This window comes from Aspergillus alliaceus (assembly GCF_009176365.1).
Source record: "Aspergillus alliaceus strain CBS 536.65 unplaced genomic scaffold BDW43scaffold_38, whole genome shotgun sequence".
In the NCBI taxonomy this organism is placed as follows: domain Eukaryota; kingdom Fungi; phylum Ascomycota; class Eurotiomycetes; order Eurotiales; family Aspergillaceae; genus Aspergillus; species Aspergillus alliaceus.
In genome coordinates, this window is record NW_022474721.1 from 222,895 (window position 1) to 241,898 (window position 19,004).

Below are 19,004 nucleotides of genomic sequence, written 5' to 3' on the forward strand. Positions count from 1 at the left end.
CGTTTGAGCCAAAGCAGGACAAGGCGAGCGAAGTGGGAAAAAAAAAAGTTCCTCCCCCTCCAAAGCGCGCTTGAAATTCCCCCTCCGTTTATGGGTCACTATCTGTTTAGCGGGGCCCGGCGATTTTCCAGCGCCATTTTCCTGACTCTGCAGTCCTGCGGTCCACAAAATAATTGCTCTCCCTTATACCGCCGCACTCCTTGTCTCTCGCATTTTAATACGAAGCGCTCGCCCTTTGTTTTTCGAGGCTTCACTACCATTACCCCGAATAGTGTGACGGACGCAGCCATGGCATCTGCCGCCGACCTCACTGCCGCCGTGGAAGGGCTTCAGATCCAGTCCACGACGCAGACCTCCAAGTACCCTAACTGCTTTCCTTCCTTGAACCCGGTCGACCTCTACAGAGTGCATATTGCGGAGAAGTTGGGCGAAGCTACCGGTATTGAGGCGGAGAAGATCTATACTCGTCTCCAATGGACCAGCACATTGGACAAGGGTGACCTGTTGTTGCCAGTACGCTATGATCATTGATGCTCTGGTTGCGTGCGGAATGGCTAACTGGTACCGCGTCTATAGGTTCCCTCCCTGCAGATCAAGAAGAACCCTCAGGAACTGTGCAAAGAGCTCGCCGAAAAGTTCCCCGAGTCCGATCTCGTCCTCCCCCCGGTTCCATTTGGCGTCCACCTGCAATTCTTCTTCAAGCCCCAAGGCTTGACTCAGACGGTTGTGAGCCGCATCTTGAAAGAGAAGGCGGCCTATGGCACAAATGGCAACCAAGGTCTTAAGGACCCCTCGGACCCTTCCAAGGGTCAAAAGAAGATGATCGTCGAGTTCTCTTCGCCCAACATCGCTAAGCCCTTCCACGCTGGTCACTTGCGTAGTACCATCATCGGCGGTTTCCTGGCCAACCTCTACACCGTCATGGGATGGGACGTCATCAAGATGAACTACCTTGGTGACTGGGGTAAGCAGTATGGTCTGCTCGCCAATGGATATAAGCGTTTTGGTGACGAGGAGGCGCTGAAGAAGGATCCCATCAACCACCTGTTTGATGTGTATGTGAAGATCAACGCCATTGTCGCCGAGCAGGAGGGTCCCATCAAGGAACTGAAGGAGCAGATCAAGGCGAAGAAGGAGAAGAACGAGGATGTCTCCGGACTCGAGGCGGAGCTGCAGAAGCTTGTCGACGTCAGTGAGGATGAGAGCGCTCGCCGCTATTTCAAGAGCATGGAAGATGGCAACGAAGAGGCTCTCGCTCTCTGGAGCCGTTTCCGTGAGCTCAGTATTGAGAAGTACCGTCAGACCTACGCCCGTCTGAACATCGAATTCGATGTATACTCTGGCGAGTCTCAGATCAAGAATGAGAGCATGACCTCTGCCTACGAGACCTTAGAGAAGACCGGCGTCTCCGAGAAGTCTGAGGGCGCCGTGATTGTTGACTTCACCAAGCACGGTGCTAAGAAGCTCGGAAAGGCTATCATTGTCCGTAAGGATGGCACGCCTCTCTACCTTACTCGTGATATTGGTGCTATCACTGAGCGTGAGGAGGCCTATCACTTTGACAAGATGATTTATGTCGTCGCTGCCCAGCAGGATCTTCATCTAGCCCAGCTCTTCAAGATCACGGAGTTGATGGGTTACAAGGATCTGGCCAGCCGCTGCCAGCACATTAACTTCGGTATGGTCCGCGGAATGAGCACTCGTAAGGGTACCGTGAAGTTCTTGGATGACATCCTGAGGGATGTTCGTGACAAGATGCACGAAGTCATGAAGAAGAACGACGAGAAGTACAAGCAGGTCGAGAACCCCGAGGAGACGGCCGATATTCTGGGTATTACTTCCGTCATGGTGCAGGATATGAGTGGCAAGCGGTATGTTATTATCTTACACCCAACCGGCCCCTTGAATGCGGACTAATTGGTACAGTATCAATGGATATGACTTCAACCTGGACGCTATGACCTCCTTTGAGGGTGATACCGGCCCTTATCTGCAATATGCTCATGCCCGTCTCTGCTCGATTATTCGCAAGTCGGAGCTGAATGTCGAGGAGCTGGGCTCCGCGAACCTGGACCTCCTGACCGAATCCCACGCTTCGGATCTGGCGCGTATGCTGGCACAGTGGCCAGATGTCCTGCTGAACACTACGCGCACTCTGGAGCCGACCACCATCCTTTCTTACCTGTTCCGCATGACTCACAGCCTAAGCTCCAGTTACGATGTGCTTAAGGTTGTGGGAAGCGAGCCTGAACTGAAGAAGGCTCGTATGGCTCTGTACGAAGCCGCCCGCCAGGTCCTGCACAACGGCATGCGGGTGTTGGGTCTCAGCCCCGTTCAACGGTATGTCCTCCCAGTTAGTGAAATATGATTGCCGATGCAATGCTGACATCTATCTCTATCTAGTATGTGAGGAACGAAACGAAAAGCTTCGATACAAACCGTAGCTCACGGTAGTTCTACAAATACCAGCATCTGTTTCTTTCTATTCATTCTTAGCATTATCATGGAGAGCAATTGATTTCAGGCAAGGACTTTAATGAATGCCTCGTTAAGAATATGACTCGCTGTAGACCTACTATTCTACCTAGTGGCAGTACTAGTAGAGGCATCACCCCGGTGGGAGGCCTCAGGCCCTCGATGTCTTGATCTCAATGCGGGGAACCCAAGCGGTGAAACAGGCGGTGGAGGGATACTGCCTCAATGCCCCTCCATGTAACACCACGTGACGGGCCAAGTGGAACTTTTTCTACCGCAAACGGACATGTGATTGGCGGATCGCGTGACTCAGTCCAGTGAAAAGCCGCCGTTTGGAAAAATTTCTGCTGAACCTTTTGGCCTCCTTCGAGGCCGCCAAAGCGACTGTTTTCTGGGGATCAGATATTCACCCTCCACTCCAATAATTACCACTGCCCATCATGGCCGCAACTCCCGAGCTTGAGCCTCACAATGCTTTCGACACAATCCTGACCCTCGACTTTGGGTAAGACCCCCACAGCTGCTTTTCCTTCTGCGGGGATGCCCTCCGATATACCAAAAAGCGTGCGATTTGGCTAATTCACATGGTGTCGCTATGTTACAGGTCTCAGTACACACATCTGATCACCCGTCGCCTCCGTGAGCTCAATGTCTACTCGGAGATGCTTCCCTGCACCCAGAAGCTGGCAGATCTTAAGTTCAAGCCAGCCGGTGTCATCCTGTCTGGAGGACCCTACTCGGTGTATGAGGAGGGTGCACCCCACGTCGACCCCGCCTACTTCGAACTAGGTGTGCCTATCCTCGGTATCTGTTATGGTTTGCAAGAGATTGCGTACCGTCTGGACAGCACCAATGTCATCGCCGGCACAGAGAGGGAGTACGGCCTTGCGCAGCTCAAGGCCAAGAAGGTCAACGGTCACGTCGACCGCCTGTTTGAGGGCTTGGAAGACGAATTCAACGTCTGGATGTCCCACGGTGACAAGCTGGGCAAGCTCCCCGAAGGCTTCCACACCGTTGCCGCTACGCCGAACTCGGAGTACGCTGCTATCGCTCACGAGTCCAAGCACATCTATGGTCTCCAGCTCCACCCCGAAGTGACTCACACCCAGAACGGCACCAAGCTCCTGCAGAACTTCGCTGTCAACATCTGTGGCTGCAAACAGAACTGGACCATGGCCCGGTTCGTCGACCAGGAGATTGCTAGAATCCGCAAGCTGGTTGGCGACAAGGGCCAGGTTCTTGGTGCTGTCAGCGGTGGTGTCGACTCCACCGTTGCTGCTAAATTGATGAAGGAGGCCATCGGTGACCGTTTCCATGCGGTCCTCGTTGACACCGGATTCATGCGTCTGAACGAGTGCGAGCAGGTGAAGGAGACCCTTGCTAAGCACCTCGGTATCAACCTAATTGTCGCGGACGCTTCTAAGCTCTTCATCGAGGGCTTGAAGGGAATTGACGACCCCGAAGCGAAGCGCAAGTTCATTGGCAACAAGTTCATCGATGTCTTCGAGGAGGAGGCCAAGAAGATCGAAGACGCTGCTGCCCACTCCGACTCGGCTGGCAAGATCCAATGGTTCTTGCAAGGCACGCTGTACCCTGATGTGATTGAAAGTATCTCCTTCAAGGGTCCCAGCGCCACCATCAAGACCCACCACAATGTCGGCGGTCTTCCTAAGCGCATGACTGAGGGACAGGGTCTGAAGTTGATCGAGCCCCTCCGCGAGCTCTTCAAGGACGAGGTCCGCGACCTCGGAAGACAGCTCGGTATTGCACACGAGATGGTCATGAGACACCCCTTCCCCGGACCGGGTATCGCCATCCGTATTCTGGGTGAGATCACCCCAGAGCGTGTCGAGATGGCAAGAAAGGCCGACCACATCTTCATCAGCATGATCCGGGAAGCCGGACTGTATGACAAGATCGGACAGGCCTTCGCCGCCCTGGACCCCAGCCGCGCCGTCGGTGTCATGGGAGACAAGCGTGTCTACGAGAACATCGTCATCCTCCGTGCCGTCGAGACCTCTGATTTCATGACTGCCATTGCCTACCCATTCGATCACGAGTTCCTCACACGTGTGTCCACACGTATCGTCAACGAGGTGTCCGGTGTGTGCCGTGTCGCCTACGACTACACCAGCAAGCCCCCGGGCACTATCGAGTTGGAGTAATTGGTTTGATTATTGCGAATGAATAGACAAGTTACGTTGTTATGTCTTACTGCATGTTATACGGAGCACATGATAGATTTTAAAAATTCCATACCTTATTATTCTTCAAGATTATATTTTGATCTAGATGTTTAATTGCCCACGTATACATGAACTGATATCTTAAGTGTAGCCATTCCTCACTAGAGCCTAGGGCGCACATCGACCGGTGCGCACGCGGATTGATGCATCCCTCTCGCAGCTGTAGACCTCAACTTGAGCATAATCCATATCACACCGCATTCTCCCAGGTGGTTCGTCTCGTCCCAGACCCCCTCGAAAGTATATGTTAATGAATATCGGATCAGCAGCATCTAGCTATCAAGAACGAACCAGACTAACTCTCACCCTCCAACCCATAAGCCAACCCCAAAAACACCCCACTCAAAGCAATCACATAGTCAACCAACCAAACAAGGAGGAACGGAGCCAATCTTCCCCATAAACCGTAACTCAGGTCATAAACGCGCAGGTTTAGAAAGCCGCAGATGAAACACCTTCTCCAAACATCCAACTGTAACCCGGTACCCTTGTCTTATTTTTCGACTGCTGGTTCTATTTATTCTACCGGGATCAAGGACCGTACAGGCTGTACCTTCTCGACAACGGGCAAAAAGGTAGTGGTCTCGACCCCGAGTACGTAAGGACTGGACTTGGGAGCTAGTACATATACATTCTATATGCTGCCAGGAACAGCACTCAGAACAGCAAAGACCCTCCTCCCGCTTGCCACAGCATGGTATGGACGAGTCAAAGTCTCGTATGACGAGATCCTTGATCTGAGGTATGGTGGCGTAGTAGCAGTGTTCAGCGACAAAGGAAGCCTGTGAAAGTGCCACTGCATCCTGTGGTTCTGATATGTGGAGGCATTGTTTGAGGATCTTGGTTGGTATGCTATGGTTCCTTGTTTCTCTATGGGTTTGAGACTTCTTCCAGCAGTATGAGGCTAGGACCCGAGCAAGAGCGCGGAAGCCAGGCGAACATTGGGTTGCCGAGTAATTGGTCAGAAACACAGAGTCTTAGACATCGAGATAGTGTTGGTATCTGGGGAGAGCTCGGCAAAGGTGACACGGCGTGGTGAGATGAGAATCACATGGACGACATCCGTGTGTCTGGGCTTGGAGTTAAGGCATGATCTGGCTTTTTTGAGGGCGTTGCTTATCGTAACCTCGGGTGCGATGCCGTGTAAGGCTGCCAGGTGCCCGGTGAAACCAGTATATGTCTGGCCTGGGGCAGGTCCAGGATGGAACGGATGCGAAGATGATCGGTAGTTCGACGTTGGAATCATAGGATACTTCAAAGTCCCAAGAAGCGAGACGCAGGAAAGCCCTACTGAACATCTTGAAGACGGGGGAGTCGGTCGCATCTCCATGTCATGGGATCATCGATATAAAAGCGCCAGTGAAAGACGAAGTCGGTGAAGAATCGCTCCTGTAGCTCTGCTCATCGGAGTGGGCATGCCGAAATCTATATCAAGTATCCCGGACACTAGTGGTTCACCGTTAGACTCGTTAGTGCCATCCCCGAACGAGTACTTTGGTTATTGAAGGGGACGGTTCATGACGAGTGTCGCAAGCTCGACGATCCTAGCCAGGTCGACCTGGATCGTTGTAGGTGCCAGAAATCCGTCAAACACACTCCACCGTGAGAAAAGGAAAGCGCCTGCATCGTGATCGATGGTATACACGTAGTCCAACCTTGAATAGATTCGGGCGGGGCACAGAAATATCTCCTAACCTTCTAACTTGTGGGAATTATCAGGAACCTTTTTTGATGGTTTGCAATGTAAACTTATCCTCAGGAGGACTGGTCCGTCCGCGTGGATGACAAGAGCGATACCATTTCTCTGGAGGTAGCTTTGAGCCTCGGTAAGTTGTAGGGCTTCAAGCCATACTGACCATGTATATGTAAATTCCATAGCCCTCTGAGGCCCATTTTGGGAATTAAATTGGGTTGACTTTGGATATCTGGTACAGAATAAGGGTTGCGTAGGGTTCGGCTTTCGGGATCATTTATGCAAGGGAAGGGAAGCGTCCATTTCGTGTGACCACAAGAAACCGATATTGAACAACCCTTTTGCAGAACAATGGAGAGAATGAACATACATGTTTGCTAAAGAGCCTACCTCTGTTCAACCTCCAGGTTCTGTATGCCTCCTAGCAGCTGGATCCGAATTAGGGCTTACTGCAAAGTCTTGGCGCCATGTTTGACATCCAGCATAATTATTATGACAACTCCACATTTTCAGCCACGAATAGGCGACCTACTATCAACTATAAAATTCGAGACACAACGAACCCTGTCTTGGCCCTCGGGACATCGAAGTGCCTACCGACTATTTTTAGCCGGTTTGTACCATAAGTTCATTCTAATTCGTCAAGCCTGCATCCCACAAGGGCAAATGCATGGCATGAGACAACCTATTTAAATATTCCTTTGACCCCTTTTATTTCACTTTCCTAACACATAACCTTCAATCCGTCCTATACTATTACCACCGAACATTCATCCCACGGCAGACCGATACTCCAAGTAACAACCACAACCACAACCCTACCTCCACTCATATCAACCCTCAAAATGTCCTCAATAACAACGACGGCAGCCGCCCCAAGCGGCAGCCACACCTGCGGAACACCAGCACAATACGAGATCCCCATCAAAGATGCCGCCTGCGCCGTCCCCAACAACGACAAATACCCCAAAATCATGGAAAAATGCTGCCACGATGCCCCCGTCTCCGCCTACGACGGCGACTGCGCCATCTACTGTCTCGCGATGGGCCAGTCCGTCAAGGCCCTCACTGATTGTCTGTACGATGCCAAGGTCGACTGGGGTGATGTCTGGTGCTCAGGGAATACGTCCGCGACGGCGACTGAGACGTCGGTGAAGGCGACGGCGACGGCGACGAAGAGCAAGTCGGATAAGGAGACTGGGTCTGCGACTGCGACGAAGAGTGGAGCGTCGGCGTCGGGGACATCGGAGAATGCGGCAGTGACGCTTTCGGGGGCGCCATCTAAGATGTCGGTTTTGGTGATTGGGTCTTTGGTGCTTACTTCGATGGTTGGGTTATTTGCTTAATTGATTGATCCGTTAATTGATGCTTGTATTTGTACTTGGATGTGTTTGATTTGGGTCTTTTGGGCTGGGAGGATGTGCAATATTGGATGGGATTTTGTTTTCTATTTTGTCGCTGCGGCATTATGTTCTCTCCTACGGGTTCACTATACTTCAATACCCTCGGATTCTCGTACAAATATCGACCACTGTACCGCCTACCTTGCGCCTGGCTCACCTTAAAACCCCCCCCCCCCCGGAACTTGTCCCTGAAAAACGGCATCCGGGTCATACTTCTTCGCCACCCTGGCAAGCTCCCTCAGATTATCCTCCCCGTAGCTGTGGAGAGGGTCCTGATCAGGTGCGGCATAGTTCAGGTAAATATACCTGTAATCAGCATGGACTTTCTTCGCAAATGCCTCGACCTCGTGCAGCATCCGGTAGCCAAGACCGTTGAAGAATTTGTTATCCGCTCCGTTTTCCCAAGAGAAGTCAATCATGTATACTATCATGGCAAAACATATTAGATTATTCCCACGTAGCTTGAAAATACGATCGGCTGATTGTACAGATATGGTTGTCATCGGACTCGTCCAAACCAAGAACGTTGCCGCCTTTCTCTGCGCCAATCTTGCCAAAAGCCGAAGGGTAAGGCTGGAAGAGACCGCAAAGAGTGTAGTTCTTGCTTTTCGCAAACGCCTTGGCTTCGTTGACGAAGCCATTCTGGATGCTGGCGGACTCCGTGACATATCTCCCTGCTCTGAGCTTTGCCAAAGTCGCCATCCTTATCCTCTACCACCTCCTGATGGGAACAAACCTGTTCTGGAGGTGGACTGTGTACCTCGTCGGACTTGTGATCGTCGGGTATACTTTGGCAATTGGCATCGTCTTGGTATTCGGGTGTAGCCCTATCCGAAAAGGGTGGGACATCTCGGTGAAGGAGCGTGTGTCAACAAGCCAGGGGTGTGTACATGGCAACTGCGGTGGTCAACGTCGTGACACATATGATTTTGATCATAATCCCCATTCCAATGATTCGGAAACTGCAAATGGGACGACTCCAGAAGATTGGCTTGATGGGACTCTTTGCGTTCGGATGCGCGTGCGTGACCCATTCCTGTATATTCTGGAGAAATTTGCGGCTCAGAGACTTATCTTAAGACTATGGTGACTAGTATTATTCGGTGTGTGACGCTGTTTCCTCTCATCACATCCCCAGATCAGTCGTGGGAGAAATGGGGCGAGCCGTTCTTTTAGTGATTGTCAAATCCTACTTATAAATTCGTCATCGAAGGGAAATCACCTGACAACCTTTTCTCTAGGAATATCGCAGCCAACTTGATAGTTCTCTGTGCAAGCTTGCCCTTCTTGAAGCAATTCCTTCGTGCCCACGCCCCTGGGCTTTTCAGCAGCAGTGATCGCAGAAAGGTCCATTCCACCCAAACGTCTCGATCCCGAGGATTCGTCAGGAAAAGCCTCGTACGATTGGACACAGCGTCCTCCGCCCAACTGAGATAGAATGGACTGAGAATTGGGGAAAGGAGACTCTGAGGACAGGAGACCGGTTGCCGGGAGATGACGCGACCAGTGAATCGGAAATTATTGTGAGAAATATGGCGACCATTCAAACAAATGCTGTCCTATACTGACCCAGTATAATACATATGTGGCTACCCGCACTCCTATATGTCCAATTTCTGATCACTGGTATACTTATTATGTTATAGCTGTGACCCTTCGCCAACATTCTGTAGAGTACTACAGGAATAATGAGCCCAGATTAATCATACGCCTCAATAGTACGGTCAAACTCCAGGTCAAGCTGCTGATTCCGATCCATAATGGTCTTCCTGTCCTCAGGGGTGACCTTCTCCTCTATAGACCCAGCCAGCTTATGACATCTCTCCTTATAATCCATAATATGCTCTTGAATCATACCAGCCAGCTTTGCCTTTTCAAACTCAGGTCTCTAGCAAGCAAAGCTTTGTAAGCTCAGTGTGATCAAGCACTAAGTGGATATGAGAGATACCTTGACCACAATATCGTGAAGATAAGAGACCCAGACAGGTTGCATCTTGACAGCCACATTGGTCACGACCGAACTTTCCTTTTTCTTTAAGGGTGGTGTGGCATGCACATCGTTCATAGCTTTGATGATAGCCATTTCTACATTGGCATGTTTGCGTTCGATACTCATTCTATCTTCAAGCTTAGGGTCATAAGTCTTGACAGCCTTGTCAAGGATGATCAACTTTTCGCCAATGACGGCGAAGTCTTTCAGGATAGCGGGCACACTGCGCGTCTCGATAAGACTAGCATTCGCGAAACAAGAGGAAAGAATGATGAAAATTGTAATGAGGGTATAGGTCTTCATGATGAATGATTTGGGTTCCAGTTGCTTAAAAACCGAAGGACGAGATACACATAAACAGATAGCAAATTGAAGGATGCGGAGATTAAATAATATTGCTAAACTGATGAGAATATTATAATTCTGTTACAACTGTCTGGTAATATATGAATGGAAATTAGGAGTAGTTTCGGATCCCGTGAGCACTGAGAGTGTTGCACAGTAGATGGAATGTGGAGTTTTATCTCGGTTGGTAGTTTGACCGATTATAAAGAGGAGCAGTGGATAACTAGCATATCCCTGTAGAATACTTGGAAAATCATATTTTCGCCAGCCTTTATGTACATGACCACTTATTCTCTGATTGTAACGAAGTCACTATCAACAAGCCCTGTCATTTTAGAGTTATCCTTAGGAATGTGCATGACTATCCTGCGGCTGCCGTAAAGGCATCCAGAACTCTTTTCATATAAGGGGGGACTAATCTAGACAGCTTATAATAGCCAAATAGGTATAAATGCTTCAGAGCTTACCTTGTCCACTCCGGCTTTAAATATAACTCCGGACCGTATCCATCCAATTATTCAGCGTAATGTGCTGTCCTCGGAGCTATAGTTCCCCGGCCTTTCAGATTGCTTGAACGGTCTCTGCGCGTGATGAGGACACGGATTGATGCGTTCCCTTGAAACTGTTAGTCGTCAGCGATTCTATATTGATTCCTTCCCGGCTTTTCTTTGCGGTTTGAATCACCCTAATGAAACTTATATAGGTCTAGTCTACGTCGTACAGAACAGCAGGGAGCATGCCAACAGAACACTATATTTTAATGAACCACGATAGGGAGTGTCAGCCATTGAAAGGCCTCAAGAACTAACTGGACGAGACTTAATGATGGTCACATGACAGGACAGAGCCAGCTTATTTTAACGTCAAATGCTCATCTCACATCATGCATTGGCCAATCGCTCCCATCGAATTTATTTCCAGCCCTCATATGGGGGCAGAAGGACTGGAAGCTTGTTGATCCTCCATGATCGCACTGCTACTCCTCCATAATTGTCATTTATATATGGAATATTCTACCCTGCCTCAACAGTTGTACGATTGGCGCCTGTTCTCATCCAATGTTTTTATCAGACTTACCAAACGAGCTCATTTTGTATATCGTGGATCAGATAGATACCGAAAGTGACATTCTTGCATTGGCCAAACTGAACCGACACTTCTACCGTACCTTGATTAGTTATCTCTACCGACGTAACGCAGAACACTCCGGCGCATCCGCATTATTCTGGGCATCTGAGAACGGACAGGAATCAACAGCACGGCAATCTCTCCAAAATGGAGGGGAGATATCCGCAACCAAGAAACTAGGTGAAACGCCTCTTCATTTAGCCACAAAAGCCAACCAACAAGGCATGGTGCGCTTCCTTCTGACTATCGAGGGAGCGGATATCAACCGTCCGAACAAGTACAAGCAAACACCACTAATGCTCGCTGCAAGAAACGGCCATACAGAATTGGTTAAACTGCTCCTCGATCAACCGGGGATCCGGCCTGATGTTCCAGACCGCCTTAGACGTAATCCCCCAACGATATACGGGCAGACGCCACTTTCCAGTGCCGCTATGAATGGCCATCTCGACATTGTACGAATTCTCCTGGAGACTGGCCGGGTGAATGTTGATTCAACAGATAGACGGGGCTACACTCCGTTGGCCTATGCGGCGATGCATGGCCATGCCAACATTGTGCAAGTCTTGCTGGAGACAGGCCAGGTGGATGTTAATTCGATGGGCAGTGGCAGCTTAACTCCACTAGGCCATGCGGCAAGAAACGGACACGAGGCTGTGGTTGAGGCTCTGCTCGCAGTGTCCGAAATTGATATTGATGCGAGGAGAGAGGTGGGCAGCCCTACCCCCTTGGACCGGGCAGCGTCCTGGGGTCATGAGGCCATTGTGCGGCGTTTGTTAGAAAAGAAGGGGCTAGATACCGCCCAATGGTTACCGTACTACATGGCTCGGAGGTCCTACAATGGTATATGCCTGGGGCACATCATAGCTCGTGGTGGGCTTGAGCTTGGTGTATAGAAGCCTAGAAGGCAAAGTGCTACGATAGACGTTTGTGGTTTGTTTTTTTTTTTTTTTTTTTTTTTTTTAATTTGGCAAATCCACAATGTATTTAAAACTAATCGGCGAGTACATCTTCACGTTAATGAAGTGTAATTTCATCTTATTCGACAGGTTTGCGCCAACCCAGCCAGGCATTTTATCAGAATCAACTCTGTCGGGATAAATAAGGCCTTGACGCAGTTACCGCGGCCAAGACGCCAAAGGGGATAGCGCCAAAATCACGCGAAGTAAAGGGGTAGATAAGGGTGTTTTTACAACTAGGTGAAAGAGGTTGAGAAAAGGGCGCGAACGAAAGATGATGGGTCAACAGAATATGTAGGGAGCTAATAGTATCCTTTATAGCGCAGTGTAAGCACCACGCCTGGATCGTTATAGTCTAGATAACTGAGGGGATATTTATGTGGCTGTGGGAGCAAGTTCCTTCTAAATAAGAGAAGAGAGGGGTAACTATAAGTAGATTGTGGCTGAAAAGCTGCGGGCTGAACGGTTCAGCTGTCAGCCCGAAGACTGTTAACATATGACGGACCCGACCGTTAGATAAACGAGAAGTAAACCAGTCAAAAAGGGGAGCTGAACGACTCTCTTGCATGAACCCGCGAACCGTGCGGCGTGATTGGCCAATGGTTCGCCCCGAGACGATGACCGGCAAAAATCTCCTCAGCTGGAATGCAGCTGACATTCTCGCCCGAATCGGGGCCCCTCCAAATGGATAATTCCAATTTTAACGGGGAATCCCTCCCTCGGGGACAGTGGCAGATAGTTAGTTACCATGGGGCCCAGATCGGAACCACAGTTTCAACCACGAAGAACGGCGTTCGTCCCACTTCTTACCAACCTCGGGGTCCACAGTCATGTTTTTAGGGCTCGGCGATCGGTAGCCTCAGGCTAGTTGAAAATTACCAACTAGTACTGCGATGCAACGCTGAGGGGAGAGAGAGTCCACGTTGATCGCCTCATTAGTCAAATCAGTAGTCCCTCCGAATCGGCGACTTTGCATTTTCCGTCAGATAAAATGAATGGCTGAGAGGCGAATGCCACCTGACTGCGGCGTTGTTGTACGTAAGACAGGAGATCGCTGTTTGCTTTTGTTTCATCCTGTCACTTCTTGTACGACGGTGAACTATCCATCTACTTATAAGCCTGGCTGGCCTTGTCGGGAATAATTCCATGTCCGTTGTTTGCATTGGCTACCTGGACATTTTATTCCCGGCCGCCCCTTACGTATCATCATGGAGTCCCAAGAACCTAAGGCACCCAATCCCCTCGATCTCGAACGCAATGAGCACCAGTTCCTCATGAACAGTACTGTTCAGTCCTTTACGTGGGACAATTTGGCCGTGACGGTGAAAGATAGACGCACAAAGGAGCCTCGCAATCTAATCGAGGGCTGCAGCGGAACTGCCCAACATGGTGCGTCTTGACTGGTGATTACTGCATGACCTCGAATATAGTACTGAGTAACATGCAGGCCAGCTAATCGCGCTGATGGGCCCCTCCGGCTGCGGAAAGACCACCCTTTTGAACGTCCTTGCGCGCCGTACCGCTTCGTCTGGTGCGAAAAACGCAGGAGAATGCTATGTGAATGGAACGAAGCTGGACAATGATACATTTAACCGGATTACGTCTTACGTCGAGCAGGAGGATGCGTTGATCGGGTCGCTGACGGTGCAGGAAACATTGAAGTTTGCCGCGGACTTATCCTTGCCTGGGTGAGTTTCATCTCATATCTCTCAAGAGGGGTGCGCGCATGGTCTGACACGGACTAGGTCGGTGACCAGATCCCAAAGAACGGATCGCATCCAAGCCCTCCTCAGCGCGTTCGGAATCCAGAACCAAGCATCCACACTTGTGGGCACGCCGATCCGTAAAGGAATCAGTGGAGGTCAAAAACGGCGAGTCAGTGTGGCCAGTCAGCTTATCACTTGTCCGAAGATCCTGTTTTTGGACGAGCCGACGAGCGGATTGGACTCGACTGCCAGTTACGAGGTCATCTCATATGTGAAGAAGCTGGCGATAGCAAATAATGTGGGTGGCATACAGAGACCCTTACTAAGTATAGGGCTGACACATCAATCCTACAGCTCATCATTATAGCCAGTATCCACCAACCATCCACGAACACATTCCAGCTTTTCAATAATCTCCTCCTTCTCTCCGGCGGAAAGACATGTTACTTTGGACCAGTCTCCGAGGTCCCCTCCTACTTCGAAAATATCGGCTATCCCGTCCCTCGACATACGAATCCCGCCGAATACATCCTAGACCTGATTAGCTCCGACTTCACAGTCCACGGGGACCAAGTCGAGAAGATACAAGGCGCATGGATACAGTCCCCAGAATACGGCGCATTAAGCAAGAAACTCCGGAGCACAGACAGCAACGGGAGGAGGATCGACATCGAAGAACTAGGTCGGCCAGGTATCCCACGGATCACAATGTCACTCCTGCACCGGCTCTTCATCAAGAGCTATCGCGACGTCGTAGCGTACGGGATTCGCATCGTCATGTATATGGGTATGCTTTATCCCTTATCCCGCACTCTCCCTCAAAGGCTAACACCGAAACCAGGCCTAGCAATCATGATGGGAACAGTCTGGCTCCGCCTCCACAACTCCCAAGAATACATCCAACCCTTTATCAACGCAATTGTACGTTTCCCCTTTCCCCAGACCATCATCCCCATTACCCAAATCCTGACAAGAAACCCAGTTCTTCGGCTCAGCCTTCATGAGCTTCATGGCTGTCGCCTACGTCCCGGCCTTCCTCGAAGACCGCGCAACCTTTACCAAAGAACGCGCCAACGGCCTGTACGGCGCCCTCCCCTTCGTAATATCAAACTTCATTATCGGCCTACCCTACCTCTGTATGTCCTCCCCTCCTCCCCTCCAAAATCCACAAACATAGACAACCATCGAAAAACAAACTAACAAGCCCCCACAAAAGTCCTAATATCCACCCTCTTCTCAGTAGTTAGCTACTGGCTCTCCAACTTCCGCCCAACAGCAACCGCCTTCTTCACCTGGATAATGTGGCTCTTCCTCGACCTCGTCGCGGCAGAATCGCTAGTCGTCTTCGTAAGCGCCATATTCCCGAATTTCGTGATCAGTTTGGCGCTGGTGGCGTTCGCGAACGGGCTGTGGATGAGCGTGGGCGGGTTCCTTGTTTCGCCGACGATTTTAAACCCGTTCTGGAAATATGTCTTTCATTATATTGATTACCAGGTATGATCTGTTTCTTTACCGTTTTGTTTGGGGTTGATGGGATATGCTGACGTTTTTGGACGGGGATGTAGGCGTATGTGTTCCAGGGGATGATGGTGAATGAGTTTAGAGAGAGGGAGTTTTCGTGTGGGGAGGGCTGTCGGTGTATGTATCAGACGGATTTGGCGGAGCAGTGTATGATTCGGGGTTCTGGGGTGTTGCACCAGTATGGGTATGCCACCGGTCGGACGGGGAAATGGGTTGGCATCTTGGTGGGCATCATTGCCGTGTATCGTCTGTTTGGCTACATTGCTTTGGTGTTACGGCGGACTTGATGGAGAAAATGTATGATAGAGGACTTGCTACGACGAGCGTGCGATCAGGTAGTTCATAATATCAGTAGTTGAATACCTACTAGAGAAAGGATATCACACGCAGAACAACATTCATAGGACAGGACATAGTGGTAAGTCATGGAAGCGTACATCAGCATCAACCCCTACACGATAAGGTGACATTAAACTCACACGGGAGGTAGAGGATCAATCAATCAAACAATCAACATCAACAACAATAATGGGGTATACCTCTCTCTGATACAACTCATTTCTTCCAGCTGACGACAAACAACCAAACAGACGAAGAAACAAGCGGATTCCAGAAAAAGATGTTACAAACGCTCGGGGCATAACAGACATGAAATATCGGCATCACAACGTAACTCAAGAAAACATCAATCATGCAGGTCATCAGAATCATACAATCATGTCGCCATGATGGACGTGATCGGTCAGAGCCTCAAACCCGCCCTTCTCTTTATAATGTATACCCGAACAAATCAAATCCAAGGCAAAAGAAAGGAAAGGAAAAAAAAAAATAAAACCCAACCCCAAAAGGCCTCCCAGAACCAGAATCTCTTTAGCAACAAATCATCGAACTTTTTCGTAGCATTGTCGCATCCATCTTTCTTTTGGTTTTTACCCCTTTTCTTCGGTCCATACAAACCAATGCGGCCAACCCAGAAATCAGTAATGACAAACTTTTGGCAACCGACACCTTTATCCAGGCTCACTCAAGGAGAATTTCGGTGAAGATTAATCAGAGCTTACAGGGAAACACAGACACAGAAACATAACATTGGATGAGAGTCGCGCTAGTATCGACCGCTATAGGTCGACCGGCTCGACCGCCGACTCGCCCGATCAGACCGTCGGTCTGTGCGTGCTCGTCGTGGGTCTTCTAGCTCTCTCCGGGCCACGCTTCCCGTGTAGTCCGAACCGTTGGTGAGGTACTTCTTTGGTCGTTTCCCTTCGATGTTTAGTTCAAGGGCACCTGTTTCGCCTGCTCGGACACTGATCTTCTTTCCACCGACCGACTCTTGAGTAAAGCTCATCGTTACGCCGTTCATCGTCATGACGATGTTGTTGTCTTCCTCCGGCTTGGCCCCAGCGCCGCTCCCATTTTGGGTCCGTGCATCGCTACCGCGGCTACTGTTCGAGCGGCTCTTTTGGCTCCCGCTGTCACTCTCCGCACGAGACGCCTTCGATTTGTACAAAGCATCCTCCGTCAACGGTGTGGGGACTGGCTTAGCAGAACGGGACGCTTGGTATTCCTCCGCGGACCGTTGCTTCTCCTCGATCTCGTCACCGTCGTCATCCTCATCCTCTTCGTCATCCTCCTCCGCGTCAAGGTAGTCATAGACAGTCGGCCGTCGGCGACGGGAGTTCTCGACTGCGACCCGCGATGGACGTGAGGAATCATGATAGGAGGTGGAGCGTCGGGTGTCTCGGATACTGCGGGTTCGCGCAGGAATCACGGCCTCTCGGGACGATCGTCGGTACCCATACTCCGGCAAAGCATCTCTCATATCGGATAGGTCCATGGAGCGAGACGGATGACGGTCGGACGTCACGGAGGGTGCGGTGACCGCTTTGCGATGCAGCTCTGGACGTTTCTGGATAATGTTCGGCGCAGGCTTGTGCTTCACGGGCGGGGGCGGCATGCGGTAGTAGTCTTCATCACGGTCATGGGAAGAATGGGAGGGGAGCCGTGGTCGGGTTGCGCGAGGCGGCCCGAGATCCAGCGACTCGTCATCCTCATATGCCGAGGGCGGATCGTAGTCGACGACGGGGGGCCCATAGGTGGATCCGCGCCGCGCCCTGCCCTGGTCCCGGGTTCTGGAGACCGACCGCTCCCGGCGATCGGGTTGACTGTACTCTGGCCTGGCAAAATACGGAGATGGTTGACCATAGGGCGCCGGGGGGTAGGGTTGCGTGTTGGCATAAGCGGACGAGGATGGTGGGGGCCCATGCTCGTAGCGACCTATATGGTTGGGGGGGTACAAGACAGCACCGCCCATCCCGGGGATCATCCCATGGAAACTCACCGGTCGCTGGTTGTTGGTGTGGTAGGAGTACGAGCGACCGCTGCGAGGCCGGCTGCTGTGGGAGACATGGACATCTTGGACAGCCGAGGGGGCATACCGCGGGCCTTGTGGTGACGGGGGAGGGTAGTCGTGGACGGACGAAGTCGTGGACTGCGCTCCGTAGTACGGGTATTCGATGGCTCGGGGTTCAACGGGGGTCGAGCCATGATACAACCCATGATCACACTCCCAACAGGTGCCAGGGAAGTGCCGCATCTGGGAGTTTTCCCGTCTGCGGGACCGGGATGGCGACCGTTGCATGGAGGCGGCGGCAGGATGATGGCTCGCAGCGGGATAGGTGCCAACTTGCATCTTCTCGTCCCAAGAAGGGCGAGTAGGCCGTTCTTTTGGGCGGTCTTTGCGGTGGGAGCGAACACGTTCAAGGTCGGTCCTCTTGGGGGCCGTGTCGACTTTTAAAGGAACAGGGGCTTTCCGGCCCGACGGGCCAGATTGGGTGCTGTTGACGGTGGCGGCAGTACGACTAGAGTAGCCAGAATCGCTTGCAATATCAACTAGGGCTTCGCCAGCTGATCTCAGGTTCGGTTGAGAACGTTTTGCAGCGAGGTTGGCAACTTGACGGGTTTCCGGGATGATAATGTGAGCGTCCTCGTCGTATTCCTCACAAAAAGCAGCGTGAGGAACTTTGCCAGTCATGACTCCTGGACGACGGCCAAGGCCCAGGTTGGGACCCTAAGGGAGGGGTGGAAGGGGGGAGGCTGGTTTGGGAAAGGTGCAGTGTGGATGACGTGAAACGTGGTGATCCAAACAGGGCTTCGCTTGTAGAAATTTAGGTACAGCAGCCACCAGTGCTGCTGCTCATCCGAATGACTCAAAAAAGGGTATTTTTAGTGGTCGTCTCTTTTTTTGAATTTTTCTTTTTCTTTCCTTATTTTCCTTTTTCTTCACTCGCTTCTTCTCTTCTTCCTCTCGTCCCTGCGAAACTTCTCCCTCCCCGGTAAGGTCACTTTACCGGTAACCCACTCTCTCAGCGATAGTGTGAGAGATGGAGGCGAACCTGCAGATCAATCAAGTAATAGTTCGATGGTAGCGCGTCTAGATTGCTGTATGTCAACGACGAGCAGTGGATGCAATGTGACAGTCGTCGTCCACCGAATGCAATGTATCCATCGAAAAAGAAGGGGAGAGAAAATTAAAAAAAAA

The 19,004-nt window shown here is 50.9% G+C and overlaps 8 protein-coding genes across 8 annotated transcripts; 4 read left to right on the top strand and 4 right to left on the bottom strand.

Annotated features, from left to right (window-relative positions):
• The first annotated feature begins 7 nt into the window (after positions 1–7).
• On the top strand, positions 8–2,782 carry BDW43DRAFT_283855 (arginine--tRNA ligase). Its single transcript, XM_032042780.1, has 4 exons — positions 8–513; positions 577–1,871; positions 1,927–2,340; positions 2,404–2,782. Exons 1-4 carry the CDS (start codon positions 91–93, stop codon positions 2,408–2,410), a joined length of 2,139 nt encoding a protein of 712 aa, XP_031897799.1. The 5' UTR covers positions 8–90; the 3' UTR covers positions 2,411–2,782.
• gua1 (GMP synthase (glutamine-hydrolyzing)) lies at positions 2,783–4,776 on the top strand. The gene is made up of 2 exons (XM_032042781.1): positions 2,783–2,980; positions 3,080–4,776. The coding sequence occupies exons 1-2, from the start codon at positions 2,916–2,918 to the stop codon at positions 4,638–4,640; spliced, it is 1,626 nt and encodes a 541-aa protein (XP_031897800.1). The 5' UTR covers positions 2,783–2,915; the 3' UTR covers positions 4,641–4,776.
• A 1,262-nt stretch (positions 4,777–6,038) lies between these two features.
• Positions 6,039–6,805, bottom strand: BDW43DRAFT_283859 (uncharacterized protein). The gene is made up of 2 exons (XM_032042782.1): positions 6,578–6,805; positions 6,039–6,525 (listed from the first exon to the last, which is right to left on the bottom strand). The coding sequence occupies exons 1-2, from the start codon at positions 6,780–6,782 to the stop codon at positions 6,437–6,439; spliced, it is 294 nt and encodes a 97-aa protein (XP_031897801.1). The 5' UTR covers positions 6,783–6,805; the 3' UTR covers positions 6,039–6,436.
• A 345-nt stretch (positions 6,806–7,150) lies between these two features.
• BDW43DRAFT_283860 (uncharacterized protein) lies at positions 7,151–8,289 on the bottom strand. Its single transcript, XM_032042783.1, has 2 exons — positions 8,000–8,289; positions 7,151–7,965 (listed from the first exon to the last, which is right to left on the bottom strand). Exons 1-2 carry the CDS (start codon positions 8,246–8,248, stop codon positions 7,732–7,734), a joined length of 483 nt encoding a protein of 160 aa, XP_031897802.1. The 5' UTR covers positions 8,249–8,289; the 3' UTR covers positions 7,151–7,731.
• Positions 8,290–8,721: 432 nt separating this feature from the next.
• On the top strand, positions 8,722–9,318 carry BDW43DRAFT_283861 (uncharacterized protein). The gene is made up of 3 exons (XM_032042784.1): positions 8,722–8,838; positions 8,912–8,920; positions 9,059–9,318. The coding sequence occupies exons 1-3, from the start codon at positions 8,741–8,743 to the stop codon at positions 9,252–9,254; spliced, it is 303 nt and encodes a 100-aa protein (XP_031897803.1). The 5' UTR covers positions 8,722–8,740; the 3' UTR covers positions 9,255–9,318.
• A 198-nt stretch (positions 9,319–9,516) lies between these two features.
• BDW43DRAFT_313536 (cell wall mannoprotein 1 family protein) lies at positions 9,517–10,110 on the bottom strand (the record flags this gene model as incomplete). Its single annotated transcript, XM_032047633.1, has 2 exons — positions 9,517–9,705; positions 9,766–10,110. 2 exons carry the CDS (start codon positions 10,108–10,110, stop codon positions 9,517–9,519), a joined length of 534 nt encoding a protein of 177 aa, XP_031897804.1.
• Positions 10,111–13,447: 3,337 nt separating this feature from the next.
• BDW43DRAFT_302065 (putative ABC transporter) lies at positions 13,448–15,753 on the top strand (the record flags this gene model as incomplete). Its single annotated transcript, XM_032045175.1, has 8 exons — positions 13,448–13,628; positions 13,687–13,927; positions 13,985–14,243; positions 14,273–14,732; positions 14,787–14,866; positions 14,928–15,081; positions 15,162–15,439; positions 15,511–15,753. The coding sequence occupies 8 exons, from the start codon at positions 13,448–13,450 to the stop codon at positions 15,751–15,753; spliced, it is 1,896 nt and encodes a 631-aa protein (XP_031897805.1).
• Positions 15,754–16,540: 787 nt separating this feature from the next.
• BDW43DRAFT_147459 (uncharacterized protein) lies at positions 16,541–18,782 on the bottom strand. Its single transcript, XM_032038395.1, has one exon. The coding sequence runs from the start codon at positions 18,495–18,497 to the stop codon at positions 16,572–16,574; it is 1,926 nt and encodes a 641-aa protein (XP_031897806.1). The 5' UTR covers positions 18,498–18,782; the 3' UTR covers positions 16,541–16,571.
• Between the last annotated feature and the right edge of the window lie 222 nt (positions 18,783–19,004).

Coding starts and splice junctions, on each gene's coding strand:
- BDW43DRAFT_283855 (XM_032042780.1), top strand. CDS start 91: ATGGGTCACTATCTGTTTAGCGGGGCCCGGCGATTTTCCAGCGCCATT. Junction 514..576: donor AGGGTGACCTGTTGTTGCCA/GTACGCTATGAT, acceptor CCGCGTCTATAG/GTTCCCTCCCTGCAGATCAA. Junction 1,872..1,926: donor CAGGATATGAGTGGCAAGCG/GTATGTTATTAT, acceptor TAATTGGTACAG/TATCAATGGATATGACTTCA.
- gua1 (XM_032042781.1), top strand. CDS start 2,916: ATGGCCGCAACTCCCGAGCTTGAGCCTCACAATGCTTTCGACACAATC. Junction 2,981..3,079: donor ATCCTGACCCTCGACTTTGG/GTAAGACCCCCA, acceptor GCTATGTTACAG/GTCTCAGTACACACATCTGA.
- BDW43DRAFT_283859 (XM_032042782.1), bottom strand. CDS start 6,782: ATGTTCATTCTCTCCATTGTTCTGCAAAAGGGTTGTTCAATATCGGTT. Junction 6,526..6,577: donor ATGGAATTTACATATACATG/GTCAGTATGGCT, acceptor AGCTACCTCCAG/AGAAATGGTATCGCTCTTGT.
- BDW43DRAFT_283860 (XM_032042783.1), bottom strand. CDS start 8,248: ATGATAGTATACATGATTGACTTCTCTTGGGAAAACGGAGCGGATAAC. Junction 7,966..7,999: donor ATGCCGTTTTTCAGGGACAA/GTTCCGGGGGGG, acceptor AAGGTGAGCCAG/GCGCAAGGTAGGCGGTACAG.
- BDW43DRAFT_283861 (XM_032042784.1), top strand. CDS start 8,741: ATGATTTTGATCATAATCCCCATTCCAATGATTCGGAAACTGCAAATG.
- BDW43DRAFT_147459 (XM_032038395.1), bottom strand. CDS start 18,497: ATGACTGGCAAAGTTCCTCACGCTGCTTTTTGTGAGGAATACGACGAG.